This window comes from Anabas testudineus, chromosome 8 (genome assembly GCF_900324465.2).
Source record: "Anabas testudineus chromosome 8, fAnaTes1.2, whole genome shotgun sequence".
Lineage (NCBI taxonomy): Eukaryota > Metazoa > Chordata > Actinopteri > Anabantiformes > Anabantidae > Anabas > Anabas testudineus.
This window is the reverse complement of record NC_046617.1, coordinates 10,773,115-10,790,086: the sequence shown is the minus strand read 5'-3', so window position 1 is coordinate 10,790,086 and position 16,972 is coordinate 10,773,115. Positions and strand designations below refer to the sequence as shown.

At 38.1% G+C, this 16,972-nt stretch overlaps 2 protein-coding genes across 3 annotated transcripts; one reads left to right on the top strand and one right to left on the bottom strand.

The window, feature by feature from the left end:
* The first annotated feature begins 123 nt into the window (after window positions 1-123).
* nprl3 (NPR3-like, GATOR1 complex subunit) lies at window positions 124-11,354 on the top strand. 2 transcript variants are annotated; one of them, XM_026351128.1, is made up of 14 exons: window positions 124-534; window positions 1,247-1,316; window positions 2,461-2,499; window positions 3,219-3,351; window positions 3,945-4,019; window positions 4,721-4,874; window positions 5,087-5,168; window positions 5,670-5,807; window positions 6,770-6,926; window positions 7,391-7,497; window positions 7,755-7,884; window positions 8,431-8,620; window positions 8,714-8,906; window positions 10,402-11,354. In XM_026351128.1, the coding sequence occupies exons 1-14, from the start codon at window positions 339-341 to the stop codon at window positions 10,565-10,567; spliced, it is 1,830 nt and encodes a 609-aa protein (XP_026206913.1). In that variant the 5' UTR covers window positions 124-338; the 3' UTR covers window positions 10,568-11,354. The 2 variants fall into 2 exon arrangements, with proteins under 2 accessions (XP_026206913.1, XP_026206921.1); XM_026351136.1 differs by lacking the exon at window positions 2,461-2,499.
* A 103-nt stretch (window positions 11,355-11,457) lies between these two features.
* On the bottom strand, window positions 11,458-13,867 carry mpg (N-methylpurine DNA glycosylase). The gene is made up of 3 exons (XM_026351158.1): window positions 12,482-13,867; window positions 12,159-12,363; window positions 11,458-11,910 (listed from the first exon to the last, which is right to left on the bottom strand). Exons 1-3 carry the CDS (start codon window positions 12,719-12,721, stop codon window positions 11,495-11,497), a joined length of 861 nt encoding a protein of 286 aa, XP_026206943.1. The 5' UTR covers window positions 12,722-13,867; the 3' UTR covers window positions 11,458-11,494.
* Window positions 13,868-16,972: the final 3,105 nt, after the last annotated feature.

Genomic DNA, 16,972 nt, shown 5'->3' with positions numbered 1-16,972 from the left:
AGATAGATTGATAGATAGATAGATAGATAGATAGATGTTGTTGTTGTTGTTGTTGTTGTTGCAGAGGGGAACCTTTAGCTTTCTCCTCTGTTCCAGTCGAACATGTTCCAATGTGACACAAAACAAACGCTACAGTACATGGCTGTGCGGTAGGGTGAATTTTAAAGCGATACCTTAAAGTTAAACCATTAAACGAGTTGGGTTTGTCTGTGGTTGCCGTCGGTGTATGGCAGACATTAATACGACCTTCACCTGCAAAAAGCTATTGCTCATTGGTCGTAGATACAACTGGCGACCGACTTTTGTGTAGCTAACGTAAAGTTAGCTAGGATGCTAACATGATGCTCAACCCATCGGCCAGGCTAGCAGATGACCGAAAATCCATGTACAGCCAGCCACAGAATAGTGTGTACAAAACTGGCGATAAAACCAGCCCTATCAGTGTCATATTGGTTAGCTCTGGCAGCCGAGGGAACAAACTACTTTTTCGGTACCCCTTCCAAACAGTGGCTGAATGTCCGTCATCTCTTACAGGTAGGCGTAGCACTAAGTAGAGACACACAGTAAATCACAGCTCACCTCCCGGTCGTTATTCGGGAAACCAGTGCCCTCAGAGCTTTACTTTGATTTAATTATACATTTTTGCTGAACAAACTAATGATATGTAATCAATACTGTACATAATATATTGCCTCTAATGGTCAGAGAGTGTCCTGGCTGTAATAATTCAGGTGTAAACAGGTATTAAATGTTTTCCTTATGAGCTGCTAACATCGGTTTGTGTCTCCTTCCCTGTTCCTTTCTGAATAACACTTGTCCTCTTTTGGAAATTTTAAACAGTACTGTGCAGAAAAAGTATTGCCCTTAGTTGTTTATTTGTTTACTAATTAACTTCATACACAGTGACAAGCACACACATTAAAGTTTCACACAGTTTATTAAGGCACTTGACAAGTAGTGAGTTATTGTTCCACAGATTGTAAAACCTGCCACAGTTGTTCTGTAGATAATCACAAGATCACTCCGAGTCAAACGTGTCCAAATGTTTTGCACAAAACTGTAAGTTGACAGACTTTATGTAATTTGTGTTATATTGTTAATTATTTTTTTACATTTGTAAAACACATTTAATGGACCTGTAGCTGAATGTCAGCTACTGTTCCTACGTGTTGTGGTTCATCCCGTGTCAAATTTTTTGATTATTGCCATAATCATGTAAGTTAATTCTACAATTTCTGTCCTCAAGGAAAACAACGAAGTCCATATGCACTGAACACAACCGGGGACAGCCTTGAAGATCAGGATGGTGATTCAAGGTATTGTCTTATATTATTTGATTTATTTTTATACAGTTGAATGTAGGTGGGTACACAGCCCATTCTGAGATCTGCGAGTGTTCTTTTTATTTCTCTTGTTTTATTGTTTGTTTTCTTATAATAATTTAAGAAACAAAACAAAATCCGGAACATGTGGTTCTTAAAATATGAAGATGTCATCTCACCATGCGACTACACTTCATAGCCACAGCTGCTGTTTGAATTCACCTGTCCATTCAAACTGCTGGCATACCAGGCCTTTAAACCACCACCTTAGATTACACCACACTTTGCTCCGCTAGTGAGAAGGTGAAGCACTGATTGTTTCTAATGCTGCTTTAAATACAAGGTCAGTCCACAGTGAAGGCAAAATGGGACCCCCTTATTATCTAGGGTTGTGTGATAGGAGAATCATGAAAGGTTTTAAGTGGTTAAGAATTTAATGTGAATAAAAGATTTTTCCACCTTTTTCACTTCCACCTTCCACAATTGTTGTTGTGTTTGTGGGCACATATGAGATGTGGTACAACACATATGCAAGTAGATAATCACACACCTACATCATCATTATTGCAATATTCAACTGCAACTATTTTGTTTTGTTTTTTTTGTTTTTTTTTTGGAATCATGTTGATCTTTCTTGGTGAAAAACACAGACATCTTTACAAATAGTAAAACTAGTTTTTGGTTGGTTAAAATTAATTTGGTTGCTGTGTTTCCTAAAAAAATGTATAATCTTTTAGAGAGGTATAGATTATAAACAACAAGAGAGCCTTGTAAAAGTTGCCACCAGTAAAACAATAGTCTGTTAATAATAATAATTGTCTGTCATTTTAGTCTTTGTAAAGAACTTATGGCAGCAGCTGGCTGGTTATGATGGTATAAACTACTTTTACTATATCTGTTAATGAGTTAATATTAAATGTTTAATGTTTTAAGCTGACATTTAGCCCTAGATACTGTTCTAAAATATAAAATGATCAACTATAATTCCATTAAGCTTTATTGTATACAGACACATATTCACATCACAGTATCACATGGTTGTTTTGATGTCCATTTTATGCATTTAGCCCAACTGTGTGTTGCATTTTCCCTTTTGTTTGCTTTTTTCTTCTTTTTTATGGCCCAATTCCCATTTCAGAGAACAATCTCCACTAACTGACGAACAGTTGGTAGCCGGGTAAGACCAAATCATTCTAAACCACCTTTCCTTCGCTTAGATCACCCTGTCTTTTTTTTTTTTTTAAATCCCATTCTTTCCTATTTTGTGTCCTATGTGGATCCCCAACCCTAATCTAAAAAAAATCCTTAAACGATTTATAGCAGACCCAGTGAATCATAGTTTGGTTAATTAGGAATATCAGTGTCTTTCCTTTGTATCATGTGCCTTTTTGAAAGAATAAAAAACTGTTTTATTAATTGATTACATTATCTCTGTTGTGTATACTTTACATATGAAGAAGTGAATCAAATGCAAACTATTAAAGTAATTCAATCATTATGTTCAAATTGTGTTGGTGGGGTAAGTCTATAATGTTTTTCGTTTTACTGGAAGTTAAACCTTTGATTTTTATCCCCTTAATCGCAGCATGAGTTACTTAAGTCAAACCAGCATGAGTCTTTCACATTGTTAATTCATACAGCGACTTCACTTTCTCTGCTGGAAGGTCTCTTTTCTCTTTTCTCCTCTCCAGTAGCCACAAAAGCTTTTTTATTTATATTCTGATTGTTGAATTTCATTACAGGCAGACGCATCTGATTAACGCAACCCTCTTATAGACAGGAATGTGAACAATTGAAATAGACAGTCCTAATTTAACCTTTTTCATTTGTTCCGCCTGTTTCTGTGCCATAACTTTTCTGCACACGTCTTATTAAGTCTGGTCTTTTTTCTTCAAGGTTCTCTGATATCATCCTTGCCACCATACTGGCCACCAAATCGGATATGTGTGGAAAGAAGTTTGAACTGAAAATAGACAATGTTCGATTTGTGGGCCACCCTACCCACCTTCAACATCACCCTATCATTCAGGTAGGAAACAGCTAAAATGTAATTAAAGAGCTGTATATGTAAATAATATGTTGTTATTATGGTATATGTGTAAAATACTGTTACAAACCTTTTTTCCTTAGCCAGACTACTTGTTTGGCTTGTTTCTTGATAAAAATCAATATATGACAGTCTCTACCACATAAAGTAGTACCTCAGCTGAAAAAAATAAAAATAGTTCCCATAGAGGTCAGGCAACATTTGTCTAAAGAGGAGTGAAAAGAGGCCAAAGTTATTTCTTGGCAATTGTATGATTGTGCTAGTGTTGTGTAGTGTAGTGTTGTTCTATCTATCTATCTATCTATCTATCTGTCTATCTATCTATCTATCTATCTATCTATCTATCTATCTATCTATCTATCTATCTATCTAATTATCTAATTAAGCCAGTAACAGTTGTTACTGTTTCCACCTCTTTACTTACCTAATTTATTCTGCCTACATCTATGTTTTTAAATTGATCACACCACATCATTTCTCTTAAATATGAATCTGTGTGCTGTATTTACACTTTGTGCATATTATTATAAATCCAGTTTAATGCATTTAAAAAATATATGTTTTCTTTTTGGCAGGTTTCTAAAACAGATCCTTCACCTAAGAGAGAGATGCCAACAATGATCTTGTTTAATGTGGTATTTGCCCTGAGGGTATGAAAATTAATGTTGAATTTTAAATTGTATTTCCTGATATTGTATTAAACTAATAAATATTATGACTTAATTTGATGTTTTTGTATGTAATAGCAGCACTTTTAAGCTCCCTTTAGGCGTGACACATAGATTTTGTGTTCTGTTAATCTGTGTGTGGGAGGGGTGTGTATGAGTGATAATATTCCTGTACACTCTATCTGAGCATCAGAGCATGGGAGGGGGCTGAGTTTACTTGCTTAATCATGCTTTACAACAGGGCACTGCCCATGCTGAGTCACTGTACCAAGTAAGTCTCAGTACAAATTAGATGGAACAAGAAATGCCCAGTCATGTTTTGCAATTGATCATTGCCCAACAACTGTGGCGTTTGTAACCTAAAAGAAAGAACTCATACTTATTAGCTTTGTTCTGTTGTTTTATAATTTATATATAATATAATATAATTAGAAGTTAATTCTGCAATAAAACTAACATGACTGGTGTATTTAACAACATCAAGAGATGATGTAGATCCGTTATTTATCCATAATTTATTTTGGTTGGATTATCTCCATTTAGATACCAGAGGAAGAGAGAATATTAGAAACATGTCTCAGTGTAACACAGTGCAATACATTAATATGATGCTGAATGTGTATAACAGGCAGGTTCCTGTCCAAATTCAAAGTGTGACTTCTTCTCATTATTTGCCTTTTTAGGCGAATGCTGACCCCTCCGTCATCAGCTGCATGCACAATCTGTCACGCCGCATAGCCATAGCCCTGCAGCACGAGGAGCAGCGCTGCCAGTACCTGACCAGAGAAGCCAAATTAATGCTGGCTGTCCAGGATGAGATTACCACCATGGCTGAGAGTGAGACATGCACACCTCAGAATTGTTAACAAATGTACAGCTCTGTCTCCAACGAATTTTAAACCTTCATAGAACGAGTTCCATATTGTGGTATATACAGGATATTTTACAAAAATATAGCCTATGATTATATTCACTTTATCATGATGTGTAACTGTTAAATATTGAAGAAAGTACATATTTCTAATGTTCTCCGTTTTTTCTGATGTCAGCAAATGGAAGCCCTCAGTCCCCGTTTAGACAAATTCTTCCCAAATGTAAACTAGCCAGGGACCTGAAGGAGGTGTATGACAGGTGTGTGTAACTAAGCTTTCAATTATTTTCATATTTCCCATTTTTGTTTTTCTATTTCTGTCTTTTATTCTTACCCTACACAGGATTTTGTATATTATGGCCATATAGCGGACTCTGATATTGATGTTTACAGCTGAGAGTGCTAAATATGCCCGGTCATGTTTTCTTAATAACTGCCCAGCAACTGCGTTGTTATTGGGTTATTTTAATATGTCTGTGTGTGTGTGTGTGTGTGTGTGTGTGTGTGTGTGTGTGTGTGTGTGTGTGTGTGTGTGTGTGTGTGTGTGTGTGTGTGTGTGTGTGTGTGTTCAGAGTGCAGATGTTTTTCTGTATTTTAAAATTGTTTGTACAATTTTTGACTGTTTATATCATTAAATAATTTATGCTATTCTACATGTTGATTTATACACACTTGCTTTTGCTTTTATATCAAGGGAGGAAAAAACTATTATTATAAATTATTTATTTAAATGCCTATTAATAATGTTCATGTTTTGTCAGCCTGTGCACAACTGGTGTGGTGCGACTACACATTAACAACTGGCTGGAGGTGAGCTTCTGTTTGCCACACAAGATCCACAGGATTGGTGGAAACTATATCCCCCCAGAGGCATTAGAGCGCAGTCTTAAAGCAATAAGGTATGTTTCTATTTTTAATTTAAAGTATGTTTCATGTCATTTTGCTTCTCTGAAGTAATATTTTATGTAATTTACATTATACCAAAAGAGAAACTTTACAGTGAACTCACCAGCTTCTCTGAGTTACAACTTCAAATACTACACATCTTGCTCACTGCAATCAGCAAGTGACTAGACTAGACTATGATACTAAAATTGGCCTATCACAGCCAGGCGCAGATACTCCACCCAGCGGCCTTGTTTTCTCAGAATAAGCACACAATAAGTACATGTTGGAAATGTTACTATTAGTGTTATTACTGATCAAACATTTTATTATGCAATATATACAGTTCAATATTTACTATACTGTTACTGCTGCTTTACTTTGCCAAAAAAGTGAGTTAATTTGCTAAACTGTCTTTGATGTAAACAGAATGAGTCTGTAGTTGTCAGGGTAAAATATCTTTGAGGAAAAAAGATAAAAATTAAGTGATGAACACATTATCAGTAACCCTTCACAAGTTTATGCATAACTAACAGACGGTACAAGATTGTTGCAATCGTTAATGTTTGTTGTTGATTCAGCACTGACCCCCAGGTTGACTTGTTTAGAAAAAGTCTCAGATCCTCAAAACAGTTTCAGATCCTTAAATTTACAGTTTAATCCTACATCATGTTATGTCAAGGCTGGGTTGTGTCTTTAACCTCCTGTTTAAAGGCTGTGTGTTTTGTGACCTTCAGACATCTAAGAAACTTTTAAAGTTTTCTGTGGGCCATACTGCCACCTATTGTTATTTGAGTGTACTTACTTACATCTACTTCTACCGAACTGAACAAAATCTGCAATGTACATGGGGCACAGCTACAGCCTGCTGGACAGACACAAAAGATGAATCTACTAGCTTCTATTGTTTTGATCTCTATAGAGAGTGATCTGTTGATTCAGAAGCTAAAATACAGTATGTTGTTTCAATCTCCAGACCATATCATGCTCTGCTGTTATTGGAAAGTGAGAAGGCATTACTGAACCAGCTTCCTCTTGACTGCTCTCCGGCGATGGTGCGCCTCATCAAAACCTGCTCAGCAGTGAAGAACCTGCAGCAGCTCGCCCAGGACGCTGACCTGGCATTGCTTCAGGTACAGAACAGTCAAACCAGATACAACAATACTGCGCTTTTACTCACCAGAGTGATTTCAAGAGGCATTTAAATGGAAAATTCAAATACCTTTTTATTAATACAAATATATATTTCTAACCACATACAATGATTAAACATAGTCATTGATCACAAAGAAAAGGTTTGGGGTCTAATGTTACATTGTGCAACACACAAAAGATGAATGTTGCCAAAGCTAGACGTGTAGTACAAGCGTGAAATAGAGAGATTCACTGACTTTGATTTCTTTAAATGGAAATGGAAAACTTATTCTCAACAATAATGGTGTCTTATTGCCACCTAGTGGACAATATTTGCAATTGACGTGCAGTTCAAGAAGTAATCAATTTTAGTTGTTTAGTGTTCACTTTTGTTGCATTTTGTAGTTTACATGCTGTTCATTGACACAAGTAATAATATTTGCATATCATTTCCTTTTTCCAGATCTTTCAAATTGCTGCCCACTTGGTTTATTGGGGCAAAGCGATCATTATTTACCCTCTGTGTGAGAACAACGTGTACATGCTTTCTCCTCATGCCAACATCAGCCTGTAAGTGTGATGTAAGCTGTACTGGTCATTGCATAGCTAATAATGATCATGATATTGCTTCATATACCCTGGTCCCAAAAACACATCTTTATTATTATTAAATTCAGAAATATATTATGACGTGTTTTTCTTCTTCTATATAAACCAGACTTAAAATTGACTTTCCTTTACAGCATTTTGGAAAAATTAATTCCAAAATGATGTGTTTATGGAAATGTTCTGCGTTGTAGAATGATTTGCCATCTCTCCCTGGATAGATACTCGCCACTTGCTGAACGCTTTGTTCAGCAGTTTCCTGGTCATGATCTGCCTTCAATGTTAGCCAAGTTCTCACTGCCTGTCTCACTGGCCGAGTTCAGAAACCCACTGGAAGCTCCTGCCCAGGAGGTACGACTGTCTTAATACTTTAAATACTGTGATAAAACTACATATGTATGCAGTTAATATTATGACAGAGGTCTGTAAAAAAGGGAAAAATCAAATAATCAGATTTTTCTTTTTTTTTTTTTCAGAAAGACAAAAAATTACATTTTGTGTCTAAACTTGAACAAAGTGAAATAACTTGTGCTGTACAAATTAAAAGCCAACAAATGAAATGAGCATTTCCTAGAAAATAACTTGGATTTTCAAGAGTTAGATATTGTATTGTAAGTGCAGAACCATCTGGTGTTTGCCTCTGAACCACCTTGATTTTACACAGCTGTTTGAGCATCAGGGATGAATTATAAATGGCGGAGGGACATCAGCTCCAGCGTCTACAGGCTCCATTTTTTATGAGAACAAGATTTCAGCCATTACTTTTTTTTGTGGCTCTATTTTGAGCTTCCACTCCTGATTTGACCTGGATAGGGACGTGAACCTGTTCAGCTTCATTTTCTCAACATTTATCTTATGTTCAGCTGTAATGTAGTTTGCTACTCTGCTCCTGACCAGGCCCAGCTGATCCAGATGGTGGTGTGGATGCTCCAGCGTCGATTGCTGATCCAGCTGCACACTTACGTTTGCCTTTTGGTACCACCCAGTGAGGATGAGCCCGGGCTGAGGGATGAAGACCCTCCACTGGCTGCTCGAGTAGGAGGCCGCAGCCTCAGCACCCCTAGTGCTCTGAGTTTCGGTTCCCCAAGTAGGTCCTCCCTCAGCTCCAGGCCCTGCCTTTGCTGTTATAGGTCTAACAGAAAATAAATAAACTGACCATCTTTCTGCTCCCTGTGTGTAGCCAGCAGTGATGACATGACCCTCACCAGTCCCAGTATGGACAACTCCAGTGCAGAGCTGCTACCTGGAGGAGACTCTCCACTCAACAAGAGGATGACAGAGACGCTGCTTGCCAGCCTGTCAGAGCATGAGAGGGAGGTTATTCTTAATATCCCAGCTGCACAAAATCAAGAAGATCTTCGGATGTTTGCTAGGTTAGTAAACCTGCTTAATACAGACACGTAAAGGAGATTCTCTGCTTTTTCTGCTTGTGCATCAAGCATTCCTAAGCTCTGCCTGTCTCTCTCTTTTTGCTCTTTAGTTTAAGACTGTTAGATGAACAGATGGGATAGTTTAGTGAGGATAAGTCTCTTCTGCATCTCTACGGAAAGAATATTTGTGCAATGAATAATGAAAGATATACAGTGCCTATAAAAAGTATTCACCCCCTTGTATGTTTCATCCTTTTATTGACATCATAAATCATGTCATGATTTGTAAGAGTTGGCGACTTTGACAAAAAAAATGTCAGAAAACTACCTCATTAATGTCAAAGTGAAAACAGGTTTCTACAAACTAATGTCAGTTAAATAAAAATATGTAAGTTGAAATCAGTGTTTGCATTAATAATCCCCCCCTTTTAAATGACTGACCTAATCCAACAGAGGTCCAGATATTTGGTGCTAGCAGTCCCACAATTAGTGAAATGGGGATCACCTGTGTGCAGTGAATGTGTCTCAAGTGATTGCAGTATAAAGAAACTTGCACCTGGAAGGTCCAGTCACTGGTTAATCAGTATTCCTGGGTACCATTACACCATGGAGACAAAAGAACACTCCCAGCAACTCAGAAAACAGGTCATTGAAAAGCATAACTCAGGGGATGAATACAAAGCGCATACGAAGAAATATAGAACAATCTTGGAGGACAGTGTTATTTAGTCGGCAAGACAACTACGGCTTGGGAGAAGATTTGTTTTCCAGACAATGACCTGAAGCATACGGCGAAAGCTACACAGAAATGGTTTAGTGACAACAAGGTGAATGTTCTGGAGTGGCCGAGTCAAAGCCCAGACCTCAATCCAATAGAGAATTTGCGGATAGACTTGAAAAGGGCTATTCACACCTGATCCCCACACAACCTGACAGAACTCGAGCAGTTTTGCAAAGAAGAATGACATAAAATTCCAGTTTTCAGATGTGCAAGCCTAATTGAGACCTCTCCACACAGACTCCATGCTGTGACTGCAGCCAAAAGGTGCATCTACTAGATGCTGACCTGAATGGGGTGAATATTAATGCAAACACTGATTTCACCTTAAATATTTGTATTTAATTGACATTACTTTGTAGAAACCTGTTTTCACTTTGAAATTAATGAGGTATTGAGTACATGAGTTTTTGTCAAAGTTGCCATGTTTTATTGACCATGACTGATTTATAATAGGCACTGTTTGTGCAATTGCAAAATTTAGCAGGAAATATTGGCTGGGGGGGGGTTAGATCATTTGACTGCTGTTAGCTGAGAATATATTGGAAATAAAAATTAATTTAGGAAGCTCACTTGGTGAGTGCTACCCATTGCCCAGTCATAAAATATGTCATCAAAGCTGTTAAAGTCTTGTCTCATGGTTGATTTACACAGCTAATGATTCGGTGAAACTCAAGCTCTCAACCGTTTTTTTCTGTCTGTTATGTTGATTGCTTTCAGGCTGCTGCACTATTTCCGTGGACATCACCACCTGGAAGAGATTATGTACTACGAGAACATGAGACGCTCACAGCTCAAAACACTGTTTGACAAGTTCCGCAGTGTCCTTGTGGTGACCAACCATGAAGATCCCATTATTTCAATCTTTCAGTCACCCACGGAGTAGTGGCAGAGACGGTGTCAGCTCTCACCAACTGGGAAAGACGTCGGTTTGAGAGCAGTTAATAACCTGCTGTGCTCACAGCTAAGTGCTTTTGTTCATGGATGTTTTATAATGAACTGACACACTGATTGTGTTCATACACAGATTTACAAATGTTTTCTTTCTATGAGCCCAGTGTTTACAATATTAAATTATTTTCTACACAAGTCTCACATATGTACTTTTAATATTGGTAGAGGTGTATAGGAGGTTTAACTTTCTCTTCCCGTGTCCCTAATGTGTTAGATCATCTGTACTGCCCACAGAGGCGCAAACTAAGTAATGATCATTCCAGACTTTTAGCTTCAGGAATCCCAGAGGTGGGGAGAGAAAGACGGCAAGAAAGGGAAGACTCTAAACATCAGACAGGCTGTTTTTGCTTTGAGGGAAACGGACCGTTCCAAACATCTGTGAAATCACTGAGAAGAGAATTTCCAAGTATGAATTTGTAGTAAAAAACAGATGGAACACCTGGACAACAGAGACAAACGAATGAGTAAAGGGAAGTTTGACAATAGAGTTCTCAATACAGGAACTGACTGCCCCTTTTCCTATGCAATTTAGCATCAGTGCCATTAATATACTACATTGAAATAACTAGCATTGTACAAAAGGGATGAAGTACATTTTGGATCATTTATACAGGCTGTTATTTAGACTTTCATCTAGTCTTGAAGCTTGTTTTACCATCTTTACTTCATCTCAATTACAAAATGATTAAAACTGTGAATTATTCCTGTATTATTTTTACATGTATAAGAAGTAGTGTATCTCAGCAAACTGCATGTATTTAAAGCTTTCAATCTATCCAAACAGAAATTAACACAAAATGGAGCAAATTAATAGAGTAGTTTGTGCTGTGAAGTTTTCATGAAGTTATGCTTTCCTGTGTCAGACTACCACATTTATGGGGTCTAATTCCTTCATTACATGTTCAGACTGTTTTTCCGCCACTTTATTCACTACACTAACACAGTGGTGCCCGCGAAGATAAAAACGCCACGGCTTCTTGGCCCAGTCCCCATGGGATTCGATTCCAATGCGCGGTGCTGATACTATATCATGGGGCCCTGTTGGACTTGTGCTGAGGTCCCTCTCCATCCACACCTCTGGATCCGAAGCTAGGTCTCGGCGGTCGAAACAGCGGGATATATTTAGAGCCTGGCACAGCTTTGAGGGCCCATTGCAGAGCTCTTTGTCCTTCAGTTGTCGGGCTCCCTCTTTGCGTCTAGCTGCTCTCAGCTGCTTCATGACGGGTAACCCCTGCAGGGGCTCCAGAGAACGCAGCAGCACAGCAGCACCCTCCCCTGTAAAGAAACACCACACAATATGCATCAGTCAGCAAGGCTCCACTCTGTCTCCTTCCTTTTGCCCTTTAACCACTGCTGAATGAAAACACAAGCCACTGTATATGTTCAATGTTATGTTAAGGTCAAACCTATTCAAGCATAGAAAGGCCTGTAACAATTTCAGTCATCCGTAAGCAAATATGCCAGTTAACACAACATGAGGCAGACTTTTCTACTTTGAAGTTTTTAATGGGTATTGATTTTACCTTCACTAGACACATTCATACAGAGGTAGATGCCATATATTGGATACACATAGATTGTTCCTGGCTTCATAAACATGGCCATATTCCTCTGTGTGCGTTTGCCTCCTGCTGAGTGTGAAGCTTGATCCTCCCCTCCGAGGTAGGCTTCAGTCTCCACTACTCTCCCTCGCAGCTCAGTGCCATCTGAACACCTGCGAACCAACACCTGAGACGAGATTGTTTTACTGTGGTTAATTAGGTTACATGTATGTTATCTGAGCATCCAACTCAACATTCAATACACGGTTCAGTTTTATTAGTGGGGTAAGTAAAGGCAGCATTACCTTGCCGAGGAATTCTTTAGCCAAAGTGATACAGGGTTGGTTGAAGAAATCCTCTCCCAGTCTGTGCTGTGGCTCCTTTTTTATAAAATAGTGGCTTCTCTCCGTGTCAGCACTTTGACTTTTATCCGGCTCGACAGGTGAAGTCTTAAGTTTCAACTCCATGCGGCTCGTGTGTTTATTTTTTGGTGCTTCTGCAGCTAATGCTGTCACTGCTAGCATCTTTCTTTTTCTCCCTGCCATAACGTTATCATTTAAATGCACCACACTGCCACTTTAGTTTTTTTTTTTATTTATAAGCCAAGCGACAGGTTTTTATATAGTTTGTTTGTTTTAAACATGTCTTTTATTTCAAATTTAATTGAGACTTGAAGTTGCTACCGCTGCTGCTAACATACAGGAAGTGAGTTGTGTCGCACCTCTTAAAGGGACAGCGCACTTTTTTTTTTTAAATGGATAATAAATCAGCGTTTGCCTGCTGATTGTGTTTTTTGCCAAAGTCTCCAACATGACTTTGCAATTCAAAGTTTTGATCATGCTGCACACAACACCTCATTTTAACAATAGGTGTAACTGCGCAAACAATGGCATTTTCCTGTTGCTGTCTTATCTTTTTAGTATTTGAAAGCGGCTCCCTTCTAATAGGAGTTTATAAATAGAGTCGGTTTGCACATGCATGCCTGTGCCCAGGAAGCGGATGGCGCCAGTTTCGCCCTGGGCACTGTGGGTCCATGTGGTTTTCGGGAAGACTCTAACCTTCGTAAGGGTAGTAAAGGTTTGCTGTGCTGCTATTTAGGGGGCAAGACAGCATGCATAGATATGTGTGGGAATTAATGCATGAAAGAATAAATGTATTTCATATGGATCAAGTGATATGAGTATATATACAAAACATTTATATAGAGAGATAACATTTTCTTGGTCTACTGATATTGTTAAAGACATTTAACAATAGGTTTTGCAATATGTTGTTGACCTTTGGGTGATCTTTCCTGTAGCCTACTTTGTAGATCTGCTGATCTTTTTGGGATAACCTTTCTCTTGTTGATCCTTATTTGTTTTGCACCTTTTATAATTAAAGTTCTTGACATGCATATAAAGCTTTTCAACTGAATTGATTTGTTTGTAACCTGTGCAGACACAATGTGCTGGAAGGTAAACTTATTCTTTACATTTATTCTTTAATGCAGCCTTTATCTGCTGCAACTTTACACTTAAATCCTCAATGTCCTTCTTCAAAGCCTGATGCCACTTGTGTGCAGAAACTGATGAGGGACAGACGTCAATGGGTAGAGGGTAAATAGATTTACAGCATCAAAATAAAAAAGTGTCAATAAAAATGTTAACACAGTATTTCATTGTGCCTATTCTGTGCCCACTCTTATCAACTCTTTTTGTGTTGTCACAAGTAATGCAACTACCCATAATTTAGTTCCTGAACCATTTTAAAGGGTCACAAGACACAATACATTTGATACATACTGTATGTGATGGGATCACTAATAGGTTTTCCAGTGGAAACATGTAACTAAAATGCTGCAATATTTATGGACCTAGAGACTTGAGACAGAAAAGAAGCCAGACAGAAATCTGCCAAGCGTGTTCAGTAGAAGAGTTCTGGCATGAGCTGTTGACTTTGTCATGACTGGTGAACCAGTGAAGACCATTGTTTGCTTTGACTGTGTTTCCACTGCCTGTCCATGCCGGTGGAGAGGTCTGGGGCTGGGCGGCTTTCATTGTTGCTGGCACTGATAATCTTTGCAGCCACAGCTTGGCTGTAGCGTTGCATTCTGGATCACTTTCAACTCCAGCAGCCATCTCGGCGATAGTGACGCTGAGCAGAGATGCCAAAGACTCATCTGTGAGTGCAGATGGACAAGCAGAATGCCGGCAGACTGAAAATATCTTACTACACCATGAGTCAGACAATCTAATGAAGAATAAGTGTTTATCTGCTGGGTATAATGTGGTTTTGTTACGCAGTGTTCAGGAAGAAAGTAACTCCTAATATTAGCTTTTGATATCGGTTATCATTATTTTTGATAAGGATTATGCAAAATAAGAATTTACACAGTGAATTGTTTATCTTTATATTAATGTGTCATGGTGTATTTATGCACTGTATATAGTTTCACTACAGCGACAGACTGGCACTGCTCTCTTTTATTAATATCTGGCTATATAAAACTACTATATCAAACACAGGACAAAAATGGCCTAACAAAAATAAAATCACTATTGCGTCAACTTTGTTTGTGATATCTTCAGTATCAGCAGTGCAACACAGACATCACTTGCATAAGACAATTACACTTTTTTCGTTAAATAGAAAGTGATTTATCTTCTTGTGGATTTATGTATTAATTGACTTCTTCTTGACGAAATAATCTCAGTATTTATGTCTTTAAACAGACAAACAGACTTATACTGCATATAAACAAATCAAGAGGCTTAGTGATAGTATATCAGCAGTAGATGCTGGGCTGCAATTATATCCAGGAGAGGCTTAATATTACATTACTTACATTAGTCATGATTTTAAAAAGGACATGCCTGATGTCCCCTTGTAAATAAAACAAACTATTTGTGTAAATGTGTCATAGCTTTTAAACTCCTGAAATAACCTGTTGTCTTATACTGTGTTTAAAATTGTGTTGCTGATCATATTTCATACTAATTTTAGCATTAGCAATCCATTCCATTGCAAGGTGTGGCGGGTAAGAGGCGAAGATGGTCTTTCAGAGGCCATCTCGTTATGAATTGCTCCATTTTTTTTTTATGCTGTTTTTGTACTATATAGACATTTCTAAGCATAAATGTCAATACTCTATAGGCAAAGCTGATTTAGTAGATCATTAAAAGATAAAAACTCCAGCCAGCCATCCAGCTATTTGGTTTATTGATTGAGCTTGCACTAAAACCTCCAGCCCCCTGACCTTTCTCTGATAACAGTTTCCTTGGCTCAGCTCACACCTGTAGCTCTCAAAGGAGACAACATTGACTCTGGCAGGGAGGGAAGGGGGCCTGTCAGCACGATCTTCATGGCCTTATCACAAAACAGGGGAGTATAAATCTGCTTAATGCAACAACACAGTGAAAGCCTTTCATTTCTTTAACAAGGTCCTTCTGCTGTGGTGAACACAGCTTTACCCAGGCAAACACTGTCTGGTCAGCGTTATAGAATACACAACCTTAAGTTAATGTAATGTCTTATTTGACTATGGACTAAAACCTGTTTCCTCGAGGTGAACAAAGCTCTGAAATGCAATCAGTAGAATGAAACAGAAATAGAAAATCACATTTGACCTCTCTGGAAAACGCGACAAACCATGTAAAAGCAAAAAAGAAAAAAAAAAACTGTGGTGTTGACCCTAAAATGATGGTCTGCTTTGTTGGAGGAAGGAAATAGTTTATGTACAGTGTCCTTTTGGTTAAACTTTACCCTTGCGCTCACTCCTTTTATCTGTGTCTGATTGATGGGGCTTCAGGGGGCTTTGAGTGCTCCTACAGGTCCCCCTTGCTTGCTAATTGCTGCCTTTGCCCTAGCTTTAACTCTGTTCCCTCCCAGGGGAAACATCACCATTAATTACTGGGGCTTCATGGTATATAAATCTCAGACTCCCCACAGGCCACTAAATAATCCTTTCATAGCTGAATACAAGTTAAAATGTTGAAGCCAAATGAATTAATTCCTGTCATTCCTAATTTTAGAGTAGGGCTCCGATTTGATCCGTGATTTGCAGAAGATGGCACATAACAGTTGAATACACCTTCTTCAAATGTTTGTTCTTTAGTTTAAATAATTTTTATGCAACTTTAGAAAATGAATTTGTGATTTCTATCAACTACTATTCCTAGTTATTTTGCTACTTAAGATTTATGTATACAAAACAAAAATCAACTCCACATCATTACAAATTAAATCACAAAACAGTATATAACGCATGACTAAACTGATTCAATGTTGATAACACAAGGATGAAGTATATACAATATTATAAGATAGAGACATTTCCAAGAAGTCTCTTGTGTATTAAAACCTCATCTGAGGAAAAACTGCGCACATGGTGCCCCTTGTCAGCAACTCAGAAACCGTCTGCTTCCGAACATCCATCTCTCTCCTGCAGACTATTCCCAGGTGCAGCTGAGCTTTCACTCAAACTATGATGGAATGCACTGTAATGGTCTTTTCATTACGAGGAGCAGCAGCATGTACCCGATACAGCAGGGGAGCTCCATTTTCTCTAATGAAAATCTTCTCTTTAGAGCGTAAAGCAAAGTGAAGCTGAATACTAGAGTGAAGAATCCAAGTCTCAACACCACCATCGGCAAGGTTTACATTTTTAAAGAAAGAACTGACTTATAGATGCAGAATATGACTGTAACAAAGTATGGACATGTTAAATTCACAAGCAATTTTGATAGATACACATGAATGGCTTCCTCGGTCTATGACTGAGACATCACAAGATACTCTCAGACCTTTTCCTTGTG